The sequence below is a fragment of the Calonectris borealis genome, chromosome 4 (assembly GCF_964195595.1).
Source record: "Calonectris borealis chromosome 4, bCalBor7.hap1.2, whole genome shotgun sequence".
Classification (NCBI taxonomy): Eukaryota; Metazoa; Chordata; class Aves; order Procellariiformes; family Procellariidae; genus Calonectris; species Calonectris borealis.
The window spans coordinates 47,296,110-47,313,697 of NC_134315.1; the positions used below are offsets into that span (position 1 = coordinate 47,296,110).

The window sequence follows — 17,588 nt, forward strand, 5'->3', positions numbered from 1 at the left end:
ACAGTTTATTCTTTCATGAATGCTATTTGTAGGCTAGAATGATTATGAAATAAATTTGCTTATTGTGTCTTCCATCAGAGTACAAGTTTTAGAATGATATATGCATTTCTATGCATTTATCAATGATAACTTCTTTAGTCAGGGAGGGAAGAAGAGGTGAAAATGAAGATTTTATAACTGGCTGGACATATAAGATCCACATCCCTTTCTCTGACTATCTTTGAGTTCAGTTAGGCTGGACTGTCATACTCCAGCAAGAATTATGTACTTGGTGGAGGGGAGACCTGTACTTGAAGCCAAAGGCTTCACGTTTTTAGCACTCCCAACATGTGTTTATCTAATGATAATACTCAAACTAATTTTACTGGGTAGCCAAAGCTGTATGTGCAGAAAAATAAATATCGGAATTAAAACATTTAACAGACAATTCAGTTATAGTGCCTATTTTCAATGTACTGCTTTACAAGTATTTACTACGTAAACTATTGGAAGTGTCTCAATATAAGGGATATTTTGGTGATATGAAATATTTTTAAATTACAAGATCACAAAGCATTAGAGGATCACAAAGGCAAGTTTACTGCTTGAAAACAGAGATTTTAGAGGGCTTTATAAAGTAAGTCTGATTTTGAAAGAGCTTATTTATCTATCAATTTAGTGTATAACTTATTAATTTGAACATAAAATCACTCAGTAAATTCTTGACAGAAGTCACTCTATACTTGTTTATTACAATCTGTCAATGACTATTAATTAATATGTATAGTAATTATGCTATTGCAGTGCTTGGGAGATATTAATTCAGCTCACATATTTTCCAGAATCTCCTACCGACACTGAGAAAGTTGCTTAATTTCTCTCTTGTTCACTTCACATCTCCAAATTCGCTCAGGGATCGCCTCTTTCTTTGTACCTCTAAAGCACCTTGCACATAGGGACTTCTGAGCAACTACTGTAATATGAACTACTAATCCAGACTCTTCCAACTTGGCCAGGAAAAAAACCTGCAGAGATTGCGTAAGGCTGCTCCTGGAAGAATGAATCACTACTTCTTCCTGAGGGGAAGCTGCCAACAGCCCTTGCGGGGGACACACACCAACAAAACGCACTTTACTCTGATGTCTGCTGAAGAAATCTCTTCCAGACTGTACTTGCTTGGCTAACAACTGCCTCACTGAGATCACTTCTCCTACGCCACTGCACCTCACCTATGCTAAGCGTAATGATAAAAATATCTCAGCCAGTGACCATGGCCAGATGCCTGGTGAGTTGCAGATGAGTCAAAGCTCTGGTGGCCTTTGACATTGTGGAGCCTGCGAAATCCCTGACACAGCTGCATGACCTGGCTCAGAGAGAGAAATACCCTAGCGTGGTTCCACTGATTCCTCACTAAGTGTTCCCAGATGGTAGCAGATGGCTTTTCCTTCTGTTAAGGGTTCCCAGATGCAATATGCAACAGCACTCGGTGCTGATCACCTCTTCTATCCAACATCTGTACAGAGGCTGTGGGAATGATCATGATGCAGTATATGGACTGCAGTGTTATTAATATTAACGCTACTTTATCTTTTCTTTCAATCTGGGAATTACAACTGCCCTCTGACACATCCCATATTGAGAACATACTGAGAGAGAGATGAAAACCAGCTTGATGAAGCCCAAATCCAAACATACAAAGATGACATGAATTAGAGGAGAAAGCTTTTGGAGGATACAATGAATCAAAGAATGAATGTAGAGGTTTCTGGGATGGATTAGAGAAGACCACGGAATAGAGAGGTTCATTTCAATCAGCAGCATTCCCAGAAGGGCTGTAGGTTTGCAAGAGTCGGAGCCCAGCACCCTTCTGCCCCTTCTGCTTTTGCCTCAACACACACCTTGCCTTCATGATGCCAGCAGGATGTGGCCATGTTGACCATTCATCTGCTTGGGAATTCTGCACCCTGTGGAGCCCCAACAAAGTTTGTTGATGGTTTTCACATCCCTTGGTCAACACAAGCGGCTGAAAGGGATTGTTTGCCTCGGAGTAACTATCATGATATTCATACTTTGGGAAGAAACACATTTTGTTTTCAGACCTTAAGAAGACTGAGTTATTCAGTGTTTCTAAACATTTATGTGGCGATAGTCACTTTTGACATTTTGCCCATTTTTCCGTGGGTCACAGCTTTTCACAAAGCCTGCATTTCTCTCATAAAACATAAGCCCAGGCGAAACCAAAAATACCTCTCCTTACCCGGCTTTCCAGGCCTTGTGTATACACATACATCCTCAAGAAAGAAACGTATTTTCTTCGCAGATTATCTCCAAGTCATTGAAGGCCGCTTAGAGGCAGGACGCGGAGGCAGGCCTTTCCCGCAGCCATTTGCGGGACCCTGGCTCCGCCGTGCGGCAACCCGCGCACCGCAGGCCGCCACCACGGGCGGCCCGGCGCCTCGGAGCGGTGCGAGGCCGTGCCGGGGGCACCCAGAGACGCCCGCGACACACCCGCCCCCGCCGCTGCCGGCCGAGGCGCCCAGCCCGGCCGCGCTCCCTCAGCCTCGCCTGACGGCGGCGGCGGCCCCGCCGCCATTCACTCGGGGCAGGTTTCTTTCGCCTCGGCGGCCGTGGCCTGCTCCGCCACCCGCCCGCCCCCGCCGGTGGGAGGAGCGGGGAGCGGCCCCGATCCCGCGGCGGCCGGCATCGCGGGCGGCTGAGGAGGCGGAGCCACCGCGTCGGCGGGCAGCGGCGAAATGTCGCACCCGTCCCCTCTCGCCCGGCCCAGCAAGCCCTGCAACCCCCGGGCCTTCTTCGATGTGGACATCGGGGGCGAGCGAGGTGGGGAGGGGGCGGGAAGGGGCCCTCGCGACGGGGACCCGGGCGAGACCCGCGCGGTGGGGCTGGGGCCGGGGCCGGGGCCGGGGGCGGGGAGCGGGCGGGAGGGCCGGGGCACCCCTGTGCGGAACGCGTGGGGCCCGGGCCGGGCGGCGGGGAGCGGGCGGGAGCGGCGCGGCCCATGCCCGGGCCGGGCCGCGGAGCGGAACGTTCTCGACGGGGAGGGACCATTTGGCTCCGGCGGCGCCGCGCCGGGCCGGGAGCTGTCCCCGCGGGCTGCGAGCGCCTACAGCCGGCGCCGGGGAGGAGGAGAAACATGGCCCCGCCGCGAACGGGCCTCCTCTGGGGCGGGAGGGGGCCTCCCCGCCGGGCCCTGCGCGCTGCCTCTGAGGCTTCCCCGCCAGAATGAACAGGCCCAAGGGAAAGAGAGAGAAAGGCAGCATGGCTGCACAGGCACCCCATTGCCCGTGGCGTCCCAGCTGAGGGTGATATCCGTGGGTGATGCAGGGGAGCAGGTACATACGCCGCCATCAGTGACCCCCGCAACACCTTCCCTGACAGCCTCGCCCTACCCAGTGTAGCAGACTGGCCCGCACCATATAGGGCCCCGCCATGCCTATGGCGGCGGCCTGCTCCTGCACACGTACTTCCACGTGCTGTTGGCGTGCCGAGCTCGGCCTCGATTGGAGCGTCCCTCTTGTCAGGCTGTGACTCCCGGCTTCAAGCCGTGGCCACCCCCGCCATGTCCTGCGGACATGCCATGGCGTGCCAGGCCTTACCTGGCTGCTGCCGGCCTGGGGTGCGCCGGGCGGTGGTGGTCTGTGGAGGTAAAAGCTCTGGCAAGCCGGTGGTCCTGGTTGTTCTCTTGGCATTGCCAGTCTTGCCAGACGTCATTCTCAAATCTCAGCGAACGGTCAAAATGGAAATAAGAAAACAACATGGAAGCTGGGGTAATATTTGAAAGCGTAGGTTTTCAAAATTTGCATGTGTGAAGATAGATGCTGCCTTTTTGTCAAGATATTGCCTCTTGTTTATTCATTCTGCTACTCAAAAGAATAAAAGAAGAAAGTCTGTAAGATGATTTACCTTTTATTGACTTTCAGTTGTCTAATTTGTTTTCATTCCTGTATTAATTAGAATGAATATATTTACATTTGGCTTCCGGTAGAGTGAAGTTATGTTAACTAATTGACTGTGAGACTGATGAGAAAACAGGAGCATCAACTGATGGCGGCTGCTAGGAGTAAGAAACAGCTCTCCGAGAAGCCAGTTTGTGAAAAGATGAGAATTTGACACAGAATCCATTTATAGATTATTATAGGATCTGTTAGCTACCCAGGTTTCACTTCCTTTAGTTAAAACATGTACATTTTTGGATTTAACGGTTGCTTGTAGTGTCTGTAACTGTAAATAGCCATTATTCATATGCATGTTAAGTATTACTGTGTCTTAGTAAAATTGGGTTTAAGAGAATGAGGAGTAAGGTTGGTGTACGTCTTTGGCATAAGCTTTTTGATCAAATAAAAGTCTCCACAAAACCATCTTTTTTATTGTATCTATTTTTGATTGAACAAGCTACATATGTATGTTAAAATAGACATAAAGTAAATATGCATGTTAAAATACATAATTTGGCTTTAATATATGTATGTGTGATTTCCCACGAACATTTTTTTGGCAGAAAATGTATTTGGCATTTTTGGTAGTTTTTGGCAGAATCTGTCTTTATTCCCCCTAAATTATTCTTGATAGTGGAATTCATTGTTGGTAATAATCTTGCTAAATACCTAATGTAACTCTGCCAGCGATCATCATGGAACAACCCCAAAATGTAAATAAAAATAATCAAGTCCGAAACGTTAAGTCCCTTTGAGCTGTAATGCTCAACACATGACAATGCCAAGGATGGAACGTAAAAATATGTCTCATTCTCTCTTTGTCATTTCAGTTGGACGCATTGTCTTTGAATTATTTGCTGACGTTGTACCTAAAACTGCTGAAAATTTTCGTGCGTTATGTACTGGAGAGAAAGGAACAGGGCCTACTACTGGAAAACCTCTCCATTATAAAGGATGTCCTTTCCACAGAAGTAAGTTCTATGAAATCCTCTGTTCTCCTGTTGGTAACAGAAGTCCTCCATTATCAGTGTTTGAAATAATGTTAAATAATATTTCGGAACACTTGTTTAAGAAATAACTTGACTGAAAGTAAGTTTTTGACTTTTTGATCCTCCTAATGACTAGATGTTCTTACCATGCATTGACAATAGTAAATCATAAATTTACTAGTAAGTTAGTAATAGTAAAACTAGTTTACTGTGAGTTGTGAATGGGCTGAAATGGATTTCAGGTAAAGGATTAAATATCAAGTGATGTCTGCTTAACTGAAAAGGAGTACTTAGGGGACACTTGATAAATAAAAGGTGGTTTTTGGTTTTATGTAGGCACAGGTGCTGGTGACAGGGACGGCTCTTCACCTCTGGATTGTTTTTCTTCATGCCTTTCCTGCCTTGCTACTATATTTTATAATTATTTTCTTTTACAGTTATTAAGCAATTTATGGTCCAGGGTGGAGATTTCTCAAACCAAAATGGCACAGGTGGAGAAAGTATATATGGTGAAAAATTTGAAGATGAAAACTTTCATTACAAGGTACTGTATTGAAAATACTAATTGTATTCAGTTTTTGAAGTTTCAGTGATTTTTATTTTTCTTCAAGTTCAGAATTAGCTCTCTTTAGTCCAAGGTTAACATATTTTTAAGCAGTGGAAAGAATGCAGCAAAAAAGCCCAAAACCAGTTTGTTCTTAAAGTCTTCGTTGAATACAGAACAAATACATCTATGAATACATACAAAATGAGGTCAACCTCATTAAGGCAAAGACAACCAGAGTTTAAATTTTCTTTTTAATTGCACCATCAGAAATCAATTTGAAACAATATTTTAGTTCTCATCGAAGTAGGGATATTATTTTAAAAGAGTGGCAAATTTTGTCACTCTGAAGCATATACAGTATGTTAGCATTAAATGGATTTTATGCTTTTTTTTCATGTACTAATAACATTCATAAGATTAGATGTGAGAAATACCTTTCTTAAGAAGTGGGGAATCCATGGTAGATTGCAGAATTAATCCAAATTTAAAAGAAAGCATTTTCCCCACTACAGTTATTTTCAATGATATGAGAAGTAAAAGGCTGCTTACAAATGGCTTTTTTTCACCCAAAATGTTGGAAAAATGTGCTGTGAAAAAAGCAAGTTTTGAATATGCAAAGGTCTCGATTTGAGGATGTCATTTTAAGAGATGCTAGCTTTGATGGCAGAAATTCCTACCCCTCCCATTACTTATTCACACTTCTGTATCAGAGCTCACCAATTCATTACTAGCAACCATTAGCGCAGTCCCACAGCAGTTTTGTCAGCCCAGCTGCGGGAAGAGAGGAGGGAGCTGTGCTGCGAGAGTAGGAAATTCTAAAACTGTCTTTGTCCTCAAAATCAACATCTAGTGACACCAGAAGACAGCAGGTGCATGTGCTTTACACACACCACTTAACAGGTACAATTTTTGAACAACAGTTTTCTCAGGATGTCTCTTGTGTCTTTTCTTGTTTCTTTTACAAAGGCATAACCTTCAAAATGTCCATTACCATTCTTCAGGCTTCTCTTTGTCATCAAAATCAAATGCAGTTGATGCCTCCAGGGTCTGTCTTTTGACTTAAGATTGACTTCCTTTTTATGCTTTTGAAGAAGAAATGTTTGCCTTCTGTATTTTTAAATCTTTTTTTTAAGCATTTTAGTTCTACCTTTCTTTAAAAATGGGTATTCCAGAAAGGGAAGAAGACTGCTTTTCACCATACTGTACAGCAAGTCTGTGTACCTTAAGGCTACAATTTATACAGTATTTGAAAATCTCCAAATTTTAAGTATTACCTGTACACTGTGACTTACATTTTTTGGCTAGCAGACTTAGCTATTCTGGAGAAAAGTGGCAACCATAATAATTGTTCTGAGTGCTCATCTGTGTTCTCAGTTGTACATAAAGGGCTGTGTGGCCTGTGCTTGAACTATCAGTAATCGCATCTTGAACCTGGGTAGGATTACTACTTGGAAATAACAAAAATAACATGTTCTGCAAGGACACCTTGCAACAGCCAGAGCACCCACTGCTGTAGGTGTACAATTCTCAGCATTGGCATTAATCGTTTTCATATCGTGTTATTATGTGATAGCATATGAATGACTCCTCAACAACACTGACTGAAAAACTTACTCACATCGTTGTCCCATGGTTAAAACAAAGCCCTGACTGCAATTGTGCTTGCCTCCAAACAGTATTTTAGGAAAAGAAAATATGGCAGTCCTCCACTAATCAGGCATCAAAGTCCATTACCAAGTTCGGAGCAACAGCTGGAATGTAGCGCCAGCTTTCACCGTAGAGTTAATTACGTTGTTGTGAGAGATGTTCTCTGAAGTCTGACACTTGCTATGGTGGTGCCCATAGCACTGCTGCTTAAAGTTACTCTTCTGCATTGGTCCTTGTCACAGAATCTCTAGCTCCCTGAAGAAGGAGACTTGCAATAAACTGCAAGACTTTGTCAGTAGTCAGCTTACCATGTCAGATCAATCCCACTAGGCTTTTTTTGGTGTCACTTCTCCAGCTAATGGCTGTGCTGTTGTGGAACGCCCAACTTACACAGTCCTCAAGCAGTGTTGTTATCATGGCATAGTTTTGCAAGCCTTGAATCTGTCAGAGAATCTGATACATACAGCTGTTTCACACTGTTGTCTCAAACTAATCAACCTCAGGTCAAGCTCTGAGGTCTACTTCACAGCAATTTCTGCTTCCATCTCCTCCGTGCTGTCATACTTTTTTTTTTTTTGCCCTCCCCTCCTCCCCACAGTATCAAGTTTCTTAGGAATACCACAGCTTGCATGCTTCAGACATGTACCAGTGTCTTGGTATAACATACTGACTTATATTAAACAGAGTTCCTCGCACTTAATAACCAGATCAACTTAGGGAGAATAATATCTTAATGGCTGTGTCATGCCAGTTTAACAACAAGAGATTCACAACACATATGAAAAGTACCTTTTTGCAGTACAAGTGAAAATGAAATAATCTGTGTGATGGAGCAAGATAATTCTTATTTCAAAGAAGGAAAATGTACTTACAGGAAACGAGAAAAAATATCTTCTCATTTTGGGCTGTTTAATAAATTTTTGTTAGTTTGTGGCCTGGTAGCATGAGCCAGAATAATTAGATGATTAAAAGTCCCAACAGAATAAAAACTGTCTCTCTAGGAAAGTGAAGGAGTTAAAAAAAAAAAAACCACCAACCTCTAAATAATAAAGACTTTAGTCCCCTAAAACCCACAGTTCTACGACATACTTTGTGTGAGTAGCCCTTATAAAATTAACAATACATACCCATCTTGACAGTGCAACGTTGAAGTTGGTCTAAGTGGCGTTTAGCTTTGGTTCTTGAGGCCAGTGGTCTCGAATAATCCAGTGAGGAACTTCACACGTCTCTCAGGTGATCTGTCTAAACTCAGCAGCTGCGCGGGGGGTTGAGTGTACAAGAAGCAGACAGATGTTACAGCATCAAGACACACATGTGGCTCTGCTTGCTGGACTGCTAGGTGGCAAGTAAAGATGCAGAGCTGGGCATTTGCCCTCTTCAGTCATGATAGGTAAAATTAGTTGCCAACTGTATGTAACTGTGTGGTTTACCAAGTTGTCATGGCTGTTCTTGCTATATATATTAATAGCCTTACAGAATCTTATGTATGGTTTTATAACAGATCTTTTTTATGTTGGTTGTGATTTTTTTTCCCCAATGCAGCATGATAAACCAGGGCTGCTGAGCATGGCAAACGCAGGACCTGGTACTAATGGCTCTCAGTTCTTTATTACAACGGTGCCTACTTCTCACCTGGATGGGAAACATGTGGTGTTTGGCCAAGTGATCAAAGGAATGGGCGTAGTTAAAATATTAGAAAACGTTGAAGTAAAAGGAGAAAATCCTGCTAAGGTAAACAAAATCCAAAGCACTTACAAATGATGTTTATTCTTCCATTATATGATGTATATTCATTTCTTCTAAATGCTTGGTGCAATGTTTGGAACTTCCAGTTACGTTAGCCAGCTGTTTTTACTAACAGTGTTAATTTCCATTTTAATGTCCTTGTTAAGAGGCTTTTGTTCTTTTGCTGTAGATTTTCCCTGCACAAACAATTGATTTACTGTTCAAAACAGCTGTAAGGGGGGAAGCCTTTATCAGGGTGAAGCTGGAAATGCATAGCTAGAAGTGTAGGATGGGCGATGAAATTAAAAGGTGGAATTCACAACCCTAAGTGATACGTAATTCTTACGAATTTTATGTCAGAAGTCGTCGATTTTGTGGAAAAGCAATTGGTGTGTAGGTCATGTCAATTTGTGGTTGTTTGAAAAATTAATACCTCTGTAACTTTAAAAGACTTGGCAGTTTAAGAAAGAACCATCTTCTTTAATGTAGTAGAACTTCCATGTCTTGTGTTTTGCTGCACCTCAGCTTGCTGCCAGTTCCTCTTCCAGCCTCTCCATGGAGCGTGGGTATCGTGTTCTTGGAATGCTGCTCCTCTGAATGCAACGCTTTTGTAATAAAAGCCATTTAATAAGGATAGGCTATTGATCTGAAATCAATGCATCCAAACGACAGATGAAAAAGCATTTTTACTGAATTTCAGAGTGCACTCAGAAGTTGTGGCTTTTTTTTTTTGGGAAATTGTCTTAATAAGTAATGCTGCTGTTTACACTTTATTTTTTCAGTTGTGCGTCATTGCAGAATGTGGAGAGCTAAAGGAAGGAGATGATTGGGGAATTGTTCCCCAGGATGGATCTGGAGATGCTCATCCAGATTTTCCTGAAGATTCAGATATAGACTTGAAAGATGTAAGTATTTTTCTTTTAAGGTATTTTACAGAATGCAAGACTTGTAGGTAATCTGAGTTACATGGTGTCCGTGATGATGTTCACTAAGCCTTTTTTCTTAAGAATCAATCAAGGTCCTGATTAAATGGTGACATTCAATTTTAGGAAAGAGAATGCTATGGGAGGGGATTGCTATCTCTTTTTTTCAGGGATAATTACAGCTGATTTTTTCCCCAGTAACAAAAACCACAATTACTTAGAATTATTACACTTTTTTTTTTTCCTGTTCTTTATTTCTTTTTACTTTTGTTTATAGTATAGTGACAAATTGCAATTACTAGAACTCCATCCTGCAGATGACTAACTTAATGTTGTACCTACACACTTTTTCTGTGCAACTTTTTAAATATCCACCCTTAAAAACATTTTGCCTCACTTACTAGAAATAATAAAGGATCGGCCTTTTTAAAAGATTTTTACTACATCAGAGCTAGTTGTTCTCAATTCCCAGTAATTGTTTGCTTTTCAGGCTGCTCAAACTGATGGAAGACCTGTTGTTGAGAGTTAGGGAACAGACTGGTGAAAGCAGCTCTTCTGCAGGTTTTTACTTTATCATGAAAGTGAAATAGACAAACTGTGTAAATCAAACAGTGATTTGTGGAAGGGAAAAAAAAGGGGGCTGCACGTATAGATTCCAAATACAGAATTGGAAATAGAATAGTAAAAAAACATTACAGCTAGAAACCAGAAATTCCTTGTATCTGGCTATTGAGAAGCACTTCAACTTGTGAAAATGTTTTTGGATAGCATTTACTATGGTTCAGAACTGAAGTTGGCAGGTGCTTGCCTCCTTAACTTTAAACTTGTTCATATAAACTAACTACAGAAACCATGATGACATTGGTCTCATGCTGCGATCAGTTTTTTTCAAGGTCATTAATTCTAGTAGAGTAGAAGTGTAAACTGATAGTATTACAAATGGCAATATATACATTTGACAGAGCTTAAAACAACTGTGGTATAGACAGCAGTAATTATAAACTGTTTATTGCCACTGGAAAAGTAACTTAACACTTGAAATGTATACCATTCTGGAAATAGAAATGATGGATTTGATAAAGACAGGCAGGTGTTCTTTTTCTCCTTCCATAGAAGTTTTAAGTGTTTGTTTTGAGAGAAGGAGAATTGTGTTGATACAACTTCTAGTTTGAGAGTGTGCAGAGTTCAGGTGACTAATACCGTTTTGAGAAGCAGAAGACAAAAAATTTTCTCAGGAATAAGGCAGTCTTAGTTGAATATTTTGTTTGTTAACATGTCTGCTTTTCTATGAATAACGGTCAACACCTTTATATATAGCTCTGTGTGGGTAGCAGCATTTAGGGGAAGGAGTTGAACTGCTATGTTGTCTCTGGTATTTTCTCACCCTTTATACTGTAGAAAACCCATTAGGAATTTAATCTTTCAGACTATTGTCTGAAATAAAGTAGAGAATATTATAGGAGTGGTTTGAAGCTAGTATTTGTCTCAAATTGGAATATTTTTATTCTGAGATTTTATAATCTTTGAAAGAGGATGGACATGGGATCCTACTGTTAAACATTAAGTAATTCAAGCCTTTTTTTATAAGTACATTCATACTTTATATTTTCCATCTATTTTATTAGGTTGACAAGATTGTGGCCATAGCAGAAGACATAAAGAATATAGGAAATACTTTCTTCAAATCGCAAAATTGGGCAGTGGCAGCTAAAAAGTATAGTAAAAGTTTACGGTAAGGCTATCATCATTCAGTCAGGTAGTTCCTGTAACCCAAATTAATACTGCTATCAAGCAATGATATGTGCATTTAAAAAGTGCCTGTTGCTGTGCTCTCTTCTTTTTTAAAAAAGACCCTTCTGAATCTGGAAAACATGTGGTTGATTTTTAGCTACTTATTCAAGTAGGCCTTCTACTCATTGCTAGGTAAGAGCTATAGGCAGGAAGTATTGTATAGAACTGACTAAATGCTCCTTTTTTAATACTCTTGCTGTGCTAGTGCATAACTGGGAAGAAAAGCACAATAGTATACAGGGTAGTTAGTGGACAGGAAAGGAGGGAGATACTTTTTCTCTGATTTCCAAAAAACAGTAGGTTTAGGAAAGTGGTAAGTTCAAGAGAGGGTACCCTCAAATGTGACACTTATCAATTCATTATTATTTTTTCTGACTTTCCACACCATCATCCTGACTCCATGTGTAATTCAGACTTGCCTTCAAAATCATGGGCTTTCTGCTTTCGTTTCCATACTGCTCCTTTCTTCTTTTCATGCTTTTTGCTTTATGTATATGAGCTTCTCCTAAAAACCTTTTTTTTTTAAAGTTATACTGACCTTTATCCCTACCTTCTTAATGATCACTGGTTAACTAGCAGTAACAATAACGAAAGAAAAAAGAATTCAAGCATACTTAATGCTTCAGCTGAGTTTTTAACTGACTGGGTTTCAAACAAATGATGTCTTTCTGAAGGATAAAAATGAATCCTTTAATACACAGATTATTGTGTATTAGATGCCACATCTCCCCCTGCCCTCAAAAAGCCCATCATAGACCAACAGAAACCCCGAAGTAAATAGGATTTCTATGTAAACCTTTTAGAAGTCATACAGAAAAAAGGCTGGAATGGATCTTTAAGGATCTTTGTGTTGTATCTGTCCATTTCCTCCCCCCATTCTTAGGTAAGTATCAGGTATAATTATGCCATCCCTTACAATTAGTTGTCTTGCTCCCTCTTAAGCACACCCAATGAAGGCTCTTCTGGTTTGAGTAGACAGCTTCTATTTGGTGCTTATTTGTCCTTGTGGATGGAAAGGATAGTAACTTTTCTGGACTAAACAAATCTGATCATTCCAGCTCCTCTTTATAGGTCATACTTTTGTGGACATGCCTTTTTGTTGTATCTTAAAATCTAATACTTTACGTAGGATGGTGTACTTTAGCTGGCACTTTACCAGAACTGATAGGAATAAAATAGCTCTTATCGGGGTGTCTCCCAGTTCTTATGTCCAACTCATCTAGCTAACCATCTAGCAATGTTGTTTTTTCTTTTTACCAATAGTAACCATTATAACCTTCTGTGCTTTTTCTTGTCTTATTGCTGCTTAACCAGTTTTTTAAAAATTTATTTTATATGTAAGAATTGACACTTTTTTGTCAAAAAATGTATTACTTCCTATTGTCTCCCTTGATATTAATTTTACTGATTTCTTTGACTTGGAAGCTCTAATTTTGTTTCCAGAATGGTTGCAGTCTTTCATGTTTTGATGTGATTTATAAGTATTATAGGTGTATTCTGTTTGTTTTGAACATAACACAGTTTTGTATTATAACTCTCCTTAGCTTTTTACTCTTTTCTCTCTCTTCTGGTTCTCATCTTTTGCATGATGCCCAACAAGTGGAAAAATCACTGCGACTGTGTCTAATTTACTTTTGACGTATTGCTTATTTCTGTGGTCCAAAGTTGTATACAAACCATGCAACACTCAAAAGATAGGGCATGCAAAAAGTGAACTTACATAGGCACAGATCTGCAAAGACTGCATTAATCATGGCATGCTTAAAATTGTGAATGTACGCAAACATGTGATTTTTATTTTTTAAATAAAAACCACAGAAGTTCTATCAAGTAGGCCGTTAAAAGAGTTAGAACTTTTATATCCACAACAGACCTTTGCCACTTGAAAAAAAACTGGCAGCATTAGCACTTAGCACATTGTAAATTACGAAGAATGAGATACAGTTTGCCTATGAAACAGAGATGCAGTAAATGATGTGGCTCAGTCCTGAACCAATGTCAGTTTTGAAGTTCAGGAAAAAAGTCATGAAGGAAGACACTGGACAGGAGGTAGGTTACTAATGCTCATAAACCACCCTCCTTTACAAAGTAAAGTTAGCTTCAGATTTTAGCCATAAATGCTTAAACTAATTAAAATATTATTGAGGGAACTGAAGAAGAGATGAAGCTTCCCGTGAACGTGGAAGGTGCAGTGGTGGTATTGACTTTTTGCCACTGATGAGCAACATATGTTTTGAGAATAAACAGTCATTGAGATAAATTCTAATGGTTGCATGCCATGTAGAATAGTGCATTTGTCTAAGAAAAAGAATGCTGTTAGTACAGTGGACTAGGAGTTACAGAAAAACATTCACTAATGAGTTCATCTTTTTTGTCAAGGTAGGTCTTATATATTTAGTTTAACAAATACTTGTAATAGTGGAATTGAAGCTGCTTTAAAAATACCAGTTTGGATAGGCCAGTTCACGCATATCTGTGGAAAGATAGCTAAGGGTAGAACAAAATGAAAGTTGCAACACTAATACATGTTCTTTGTAAATCTGTTTTTCTGCAGGTATGTAGAAGCTTCTGAAGCAGTGGCAGAGGAGGCAGACAAACCAAAGTTAAAGACTGTTGCTTTGACCTGTGTTTTAAACATTGGCGCTTGTAAACTAAAACTGTCAGATTGGCAGGGAGCCATTGAAAGTTGTTCAGAGGTAAATTTAATGTTTAGTATTTTGATTAACAATTGGCCTATATAGAAAATGGAGACTGAAACTACAAAGCTTTTTTAAAGTTTTCTGACAAGCTTATGATTTGAAAGTAAACAAAGTAGAAGGCTGATTGTGAAGTTATTACTAACTTTCCAGTATGTGGCTTTTTTAAAAAGATTTTGAAATTGACATGATTCATTAGAAACAAAGAAAAGAGGGCTGTTGCTTACTGCCAGAAAAAATGCACACTGTCATTGTCAGTTTGGTTTGCAGAGCTAATTTTTATGTTACAAAGACTTAAACTGTCTTCAGTGAAGGAGGAATACTTTTCTCTGGAAGACTAGTATGAGCAAAATGTTTTATTTACTTGCTTTTAGATTTGATTGTCTTGTATTTTATTCATTGAAGTGACTTCTCTAACTAAAGCCCTTTCAGGTAGGCTTAGTGGTGAAATGAAACCAGTGAATAGGAAGAAAAAAAGGAAACAATAAATATGGAAATATTGAAAAATAATAGAATTAAAGGAAAGGAAAAAGGAACAGTGACATAGACATTCTGACAGAATTTAGTGTATTTAAGGAAACTCTAAATAATTCAGTAAAACTCTGAAATTTTAGAAGGAAACAGAGTAAAGAATGGTCTTATCTGTTAGCAGAGGATCCTGAGCAGCATCTCCTAGGGCTTCATGCTGAAAGCAGGAGTCTCGGCTAATCTGTGTGTGAGGGGTCTTTAGAGAGCTGGCTTGCTTTCTAGCCTGCTGATGGCGTTACCACATGGAAAACTTTCATAAACCTATATTCAGAATGGAGAAATGGGGAATGAGGAAAGAAAAAAAAAAGAAAACTGTGTGTAGTGTGGTATCTGTCATCTAGAAAATGGTAAAAATTGAAACAGCATTTAAGTGTTACAGATAGAAATTAATCATAATACTTGCCAATGTGAAAAAAAAAAACCACTTCCTTTTTTTTAAGATTACAGAATTGTTAGATGAAGGCAACTCCATAGCTGTTATAGACTTCTGTAAGGTATTTAGTTTACGTCTCATAACAACTGTTAAACAGTGTAACAGTGTTTTAATCAGAACAGCAGTTTCCTAGTAGAGTTCAAGATAACTGTTAATGAGAAATTATACACTTGCACTTTTATGATTTCCTAAGGCCAAAAGCAATTTAAATTAACAGTCTATAATACATGCATTATTTGGTGTAAATAAGGAATTACAAACGGCTGAACCTTTTCACACAAACCTTGCTTTAAAATAGCTGTAAGCACAATGGTTGAGCTAAAACCAAGGAATGCTATCTATGAGTAATTTTCCAATTCTTGACACAGAAGAGGCTCTGGGCTTTATAGCAGACAGATCAGGATGAGTGCCCAGAGTAATGCTTCCTTTACATTAACATCCAATACTGAAGTGATTTTAAAAAATCTGGATGCATCATCTAATATCTATAATTCTTAATTAATGATTTGAAGTTAATAAATGAAATTAATAAAGCCACACATTCATGCAAAGAGATTTCCTCTAATCACTAAGAAACTCCTATTCTTTAAAAAAATAATAAAAAAAAAGACACACCATAGAACTATCTGCAATAGGAAAAAAGAACACGATCTTCACAGGCAAGAAAACAAAACAGCTAGCTAGCCAAATTGACTGAGATACTTTTAAAAAATAATTCAGGTAATCAAATAGTGGAACAATCTCTTTGCCTAGCCACTGTATTTCCTATTTTGATATTGTCATATTAGAGCTGGCATATACACGTTAGTGAAACCATTCAGCTCAAAAAAGGCATAATGACTAGAACTTGAGATGGATTGCTCGTATGTACCTTTCTAGTCTACAGTGAAAAAAGCTTTACAGGAAATCTGCATGTTTTCTTTATGATGCCATTTGAGGATTTTTTTTGTGTGAAGGAAGGAGCTGCAATATAGAGAGTTGTACTGTGAGACTCCAGGTTAAGATAATTTGAACTGCAGCAACACCTTTGCCTTGACAGCTATATCTAAATAGTACACACACAGAGGTTCCATTTTATCCTCAGGTATGCTCATCCTTCACAAAAGACCACTTCTGGTGCAGTGGTATTAAAATTGATTAGCTAGCTATTCAGTGTGCTACAATATAGCATTCCTTTTTACGCAGTTAATGTTTTGACAGCTTACCCTCAAACCAACTGGGAGAATTGTCTGCTGGTGTGAACTGTGCCATTTGCAGAGAGGGGAGGCTGTGAAGTATATGAAATGTTAATGTGACAATTTTATTAAATTTACAGGCTCTTAAAATAGATCCAGCAAATACTAAAGCTCTCTACAGACGGGCTCAAGGATGGCAGGGAATAAAAGATCTCGATCAGGCATTGGTAATGATCACAATACTTAATTTTTTTTTTAAAATCTAACCATTTCATCAGAACATTAATTTATATTTCTCTTGTATTTAAGGCTGATCTTAAGAAGGCTCATGAAATAGCCCCTGAAGACAAAGGTAAAGTAAAGCTGTTCCTTTATAACTTCTTTACCTTTTTTTAAGAATGTAACAAAGTAAGGAGGGTAGTATTTAGTAGGAAATCATACCAGCGTGATGCCTAAAATGCTGGCTTCTAACAGCTTAAACCCTGATGTATTGAGCACAGAGCCCACTGAGATGGAAAACCTGTTTTTATACAGCAGTGATGCTTCCGTTGTGCGGGAAACCTGCTTATGTACGTCAACAGCATGCCTCTTGAACCATGTCCCTATCTCACAGGGGTCTTACTAACTTTCTTGATTTCCTGGTCTCATTGGATAAGATTTTTAGTTCATAAATTCTGTGTTGGCAGCAATACTATGCTTGCTACACCCTCCTCTACCTGGTTACCTTACCAGATGAAACAAAGTAAGGGACAAAGTTTTTTGGCTGCTGGTATCTGACCTAATAGAAGATTAAATGCAGTTCTATTAAATGAAATAACAGCAGTTGCAGCAGTGTGAGCTGGTCTTGACATATTAGGAGACCTAATGTAAAGAGATTACTGTAACTGTATTATGGATTTTCTTTTTAAGCAGCTATCCAGACGGAAACACTCAGAATCAAACAGAAGCTAAAAGCCCAAAAGGAGAAAGAGAAGGCAGCTTATGCTAAAATGTTTGCTTGATTTTTTTTCTAAACTTTAAATCTATGCACTAACTCATGCAAAAGGATAATTGGAGCTGCTTCTTTCATTTGCCCTGTACTGCAGTTTTCAGTGTTTACAACTCAAAAGTCTTAATAAAGACAAACTGTTCAAAGGTGAAGACGTTTTCTTTTTTTAAACTGTAATAACTTGTGTTTTGCGACTCAGGTGTATTACTAATGT

At 39.4% G+C, this 17,588-nt stretch overlaps 1 protein-coding gene across 2 annotated transcripts; it reads left to right on the forward strand.

The window, feature by feature from the left end:
- Positions 1 to 2,495: 2,495 nt before the first annotated feature.
- On the forward strand, positions 2,496 to 17,526 carry PPID (peptidylprolyl isomerase D). 2 transcript variants are annotated; one of them, XM_075149420.1, is made up of 10 exons: positions 2,496 to 2,817; positions 4,763 to 4,903; positions 5,359 to 5,465; positions 8,658 to 8,846; positions 9,623 to 9,745; positions 11,389 to 11,495; positions 14,109 to 14,250; positions 16,527 to 16,613; positions 16,696 to 16,738; positions 17,299 to 17,526. In XM_075149420.1, exons 1-10 carry the CDS (start codon positions 2,733 to 2,735, stop codon positions 17,385 to 17,387), a joined length of 1,113 nt encoding a protein of 370 aa, XP_075005521.1. In that variant the 5' UTR covers positions 2,496 to 2,732; the 3' UTR covers positions 17,388 to 17,526. The 2 variants fall into 2 exon arrangements, with proteins under 2 accessions (XP_075005521.1, XP_075005522.1); XM_075149421.1 differs by lacking the exon at positions 16,527 to 16,613 and having other exon boundaries at positions 2,502 to 2,817.
- Positions 17,527 to 17,588: the final 62 nt, after the last annotated feature.

Excerpts from the sequence above, each read along its gene's own strand:
- PPID (XM_075149420.1), top strand. The coding sequence starts at position 2,733 with ATGTCGCACCCGTCCCCTCTCGCCCGGCCCAGCAAGCCCTGCAACCCC. Across the intron at positions 4,904-5,358 it reads AGGATGTCCTTTCCACAGAA|TTATTAAGCAATTTATGGTC; the intron begins GTAAGTTCTATG and ends TTTCTTTTACAG. Across the intron at positions 16,739-17,298 it reads AATAGCCCCTGAAGACAAAG|CTATCCAGACGGAAACACTC; the intron begins GTAAAGTAAAGC and ends CTTTTTAAGCAG.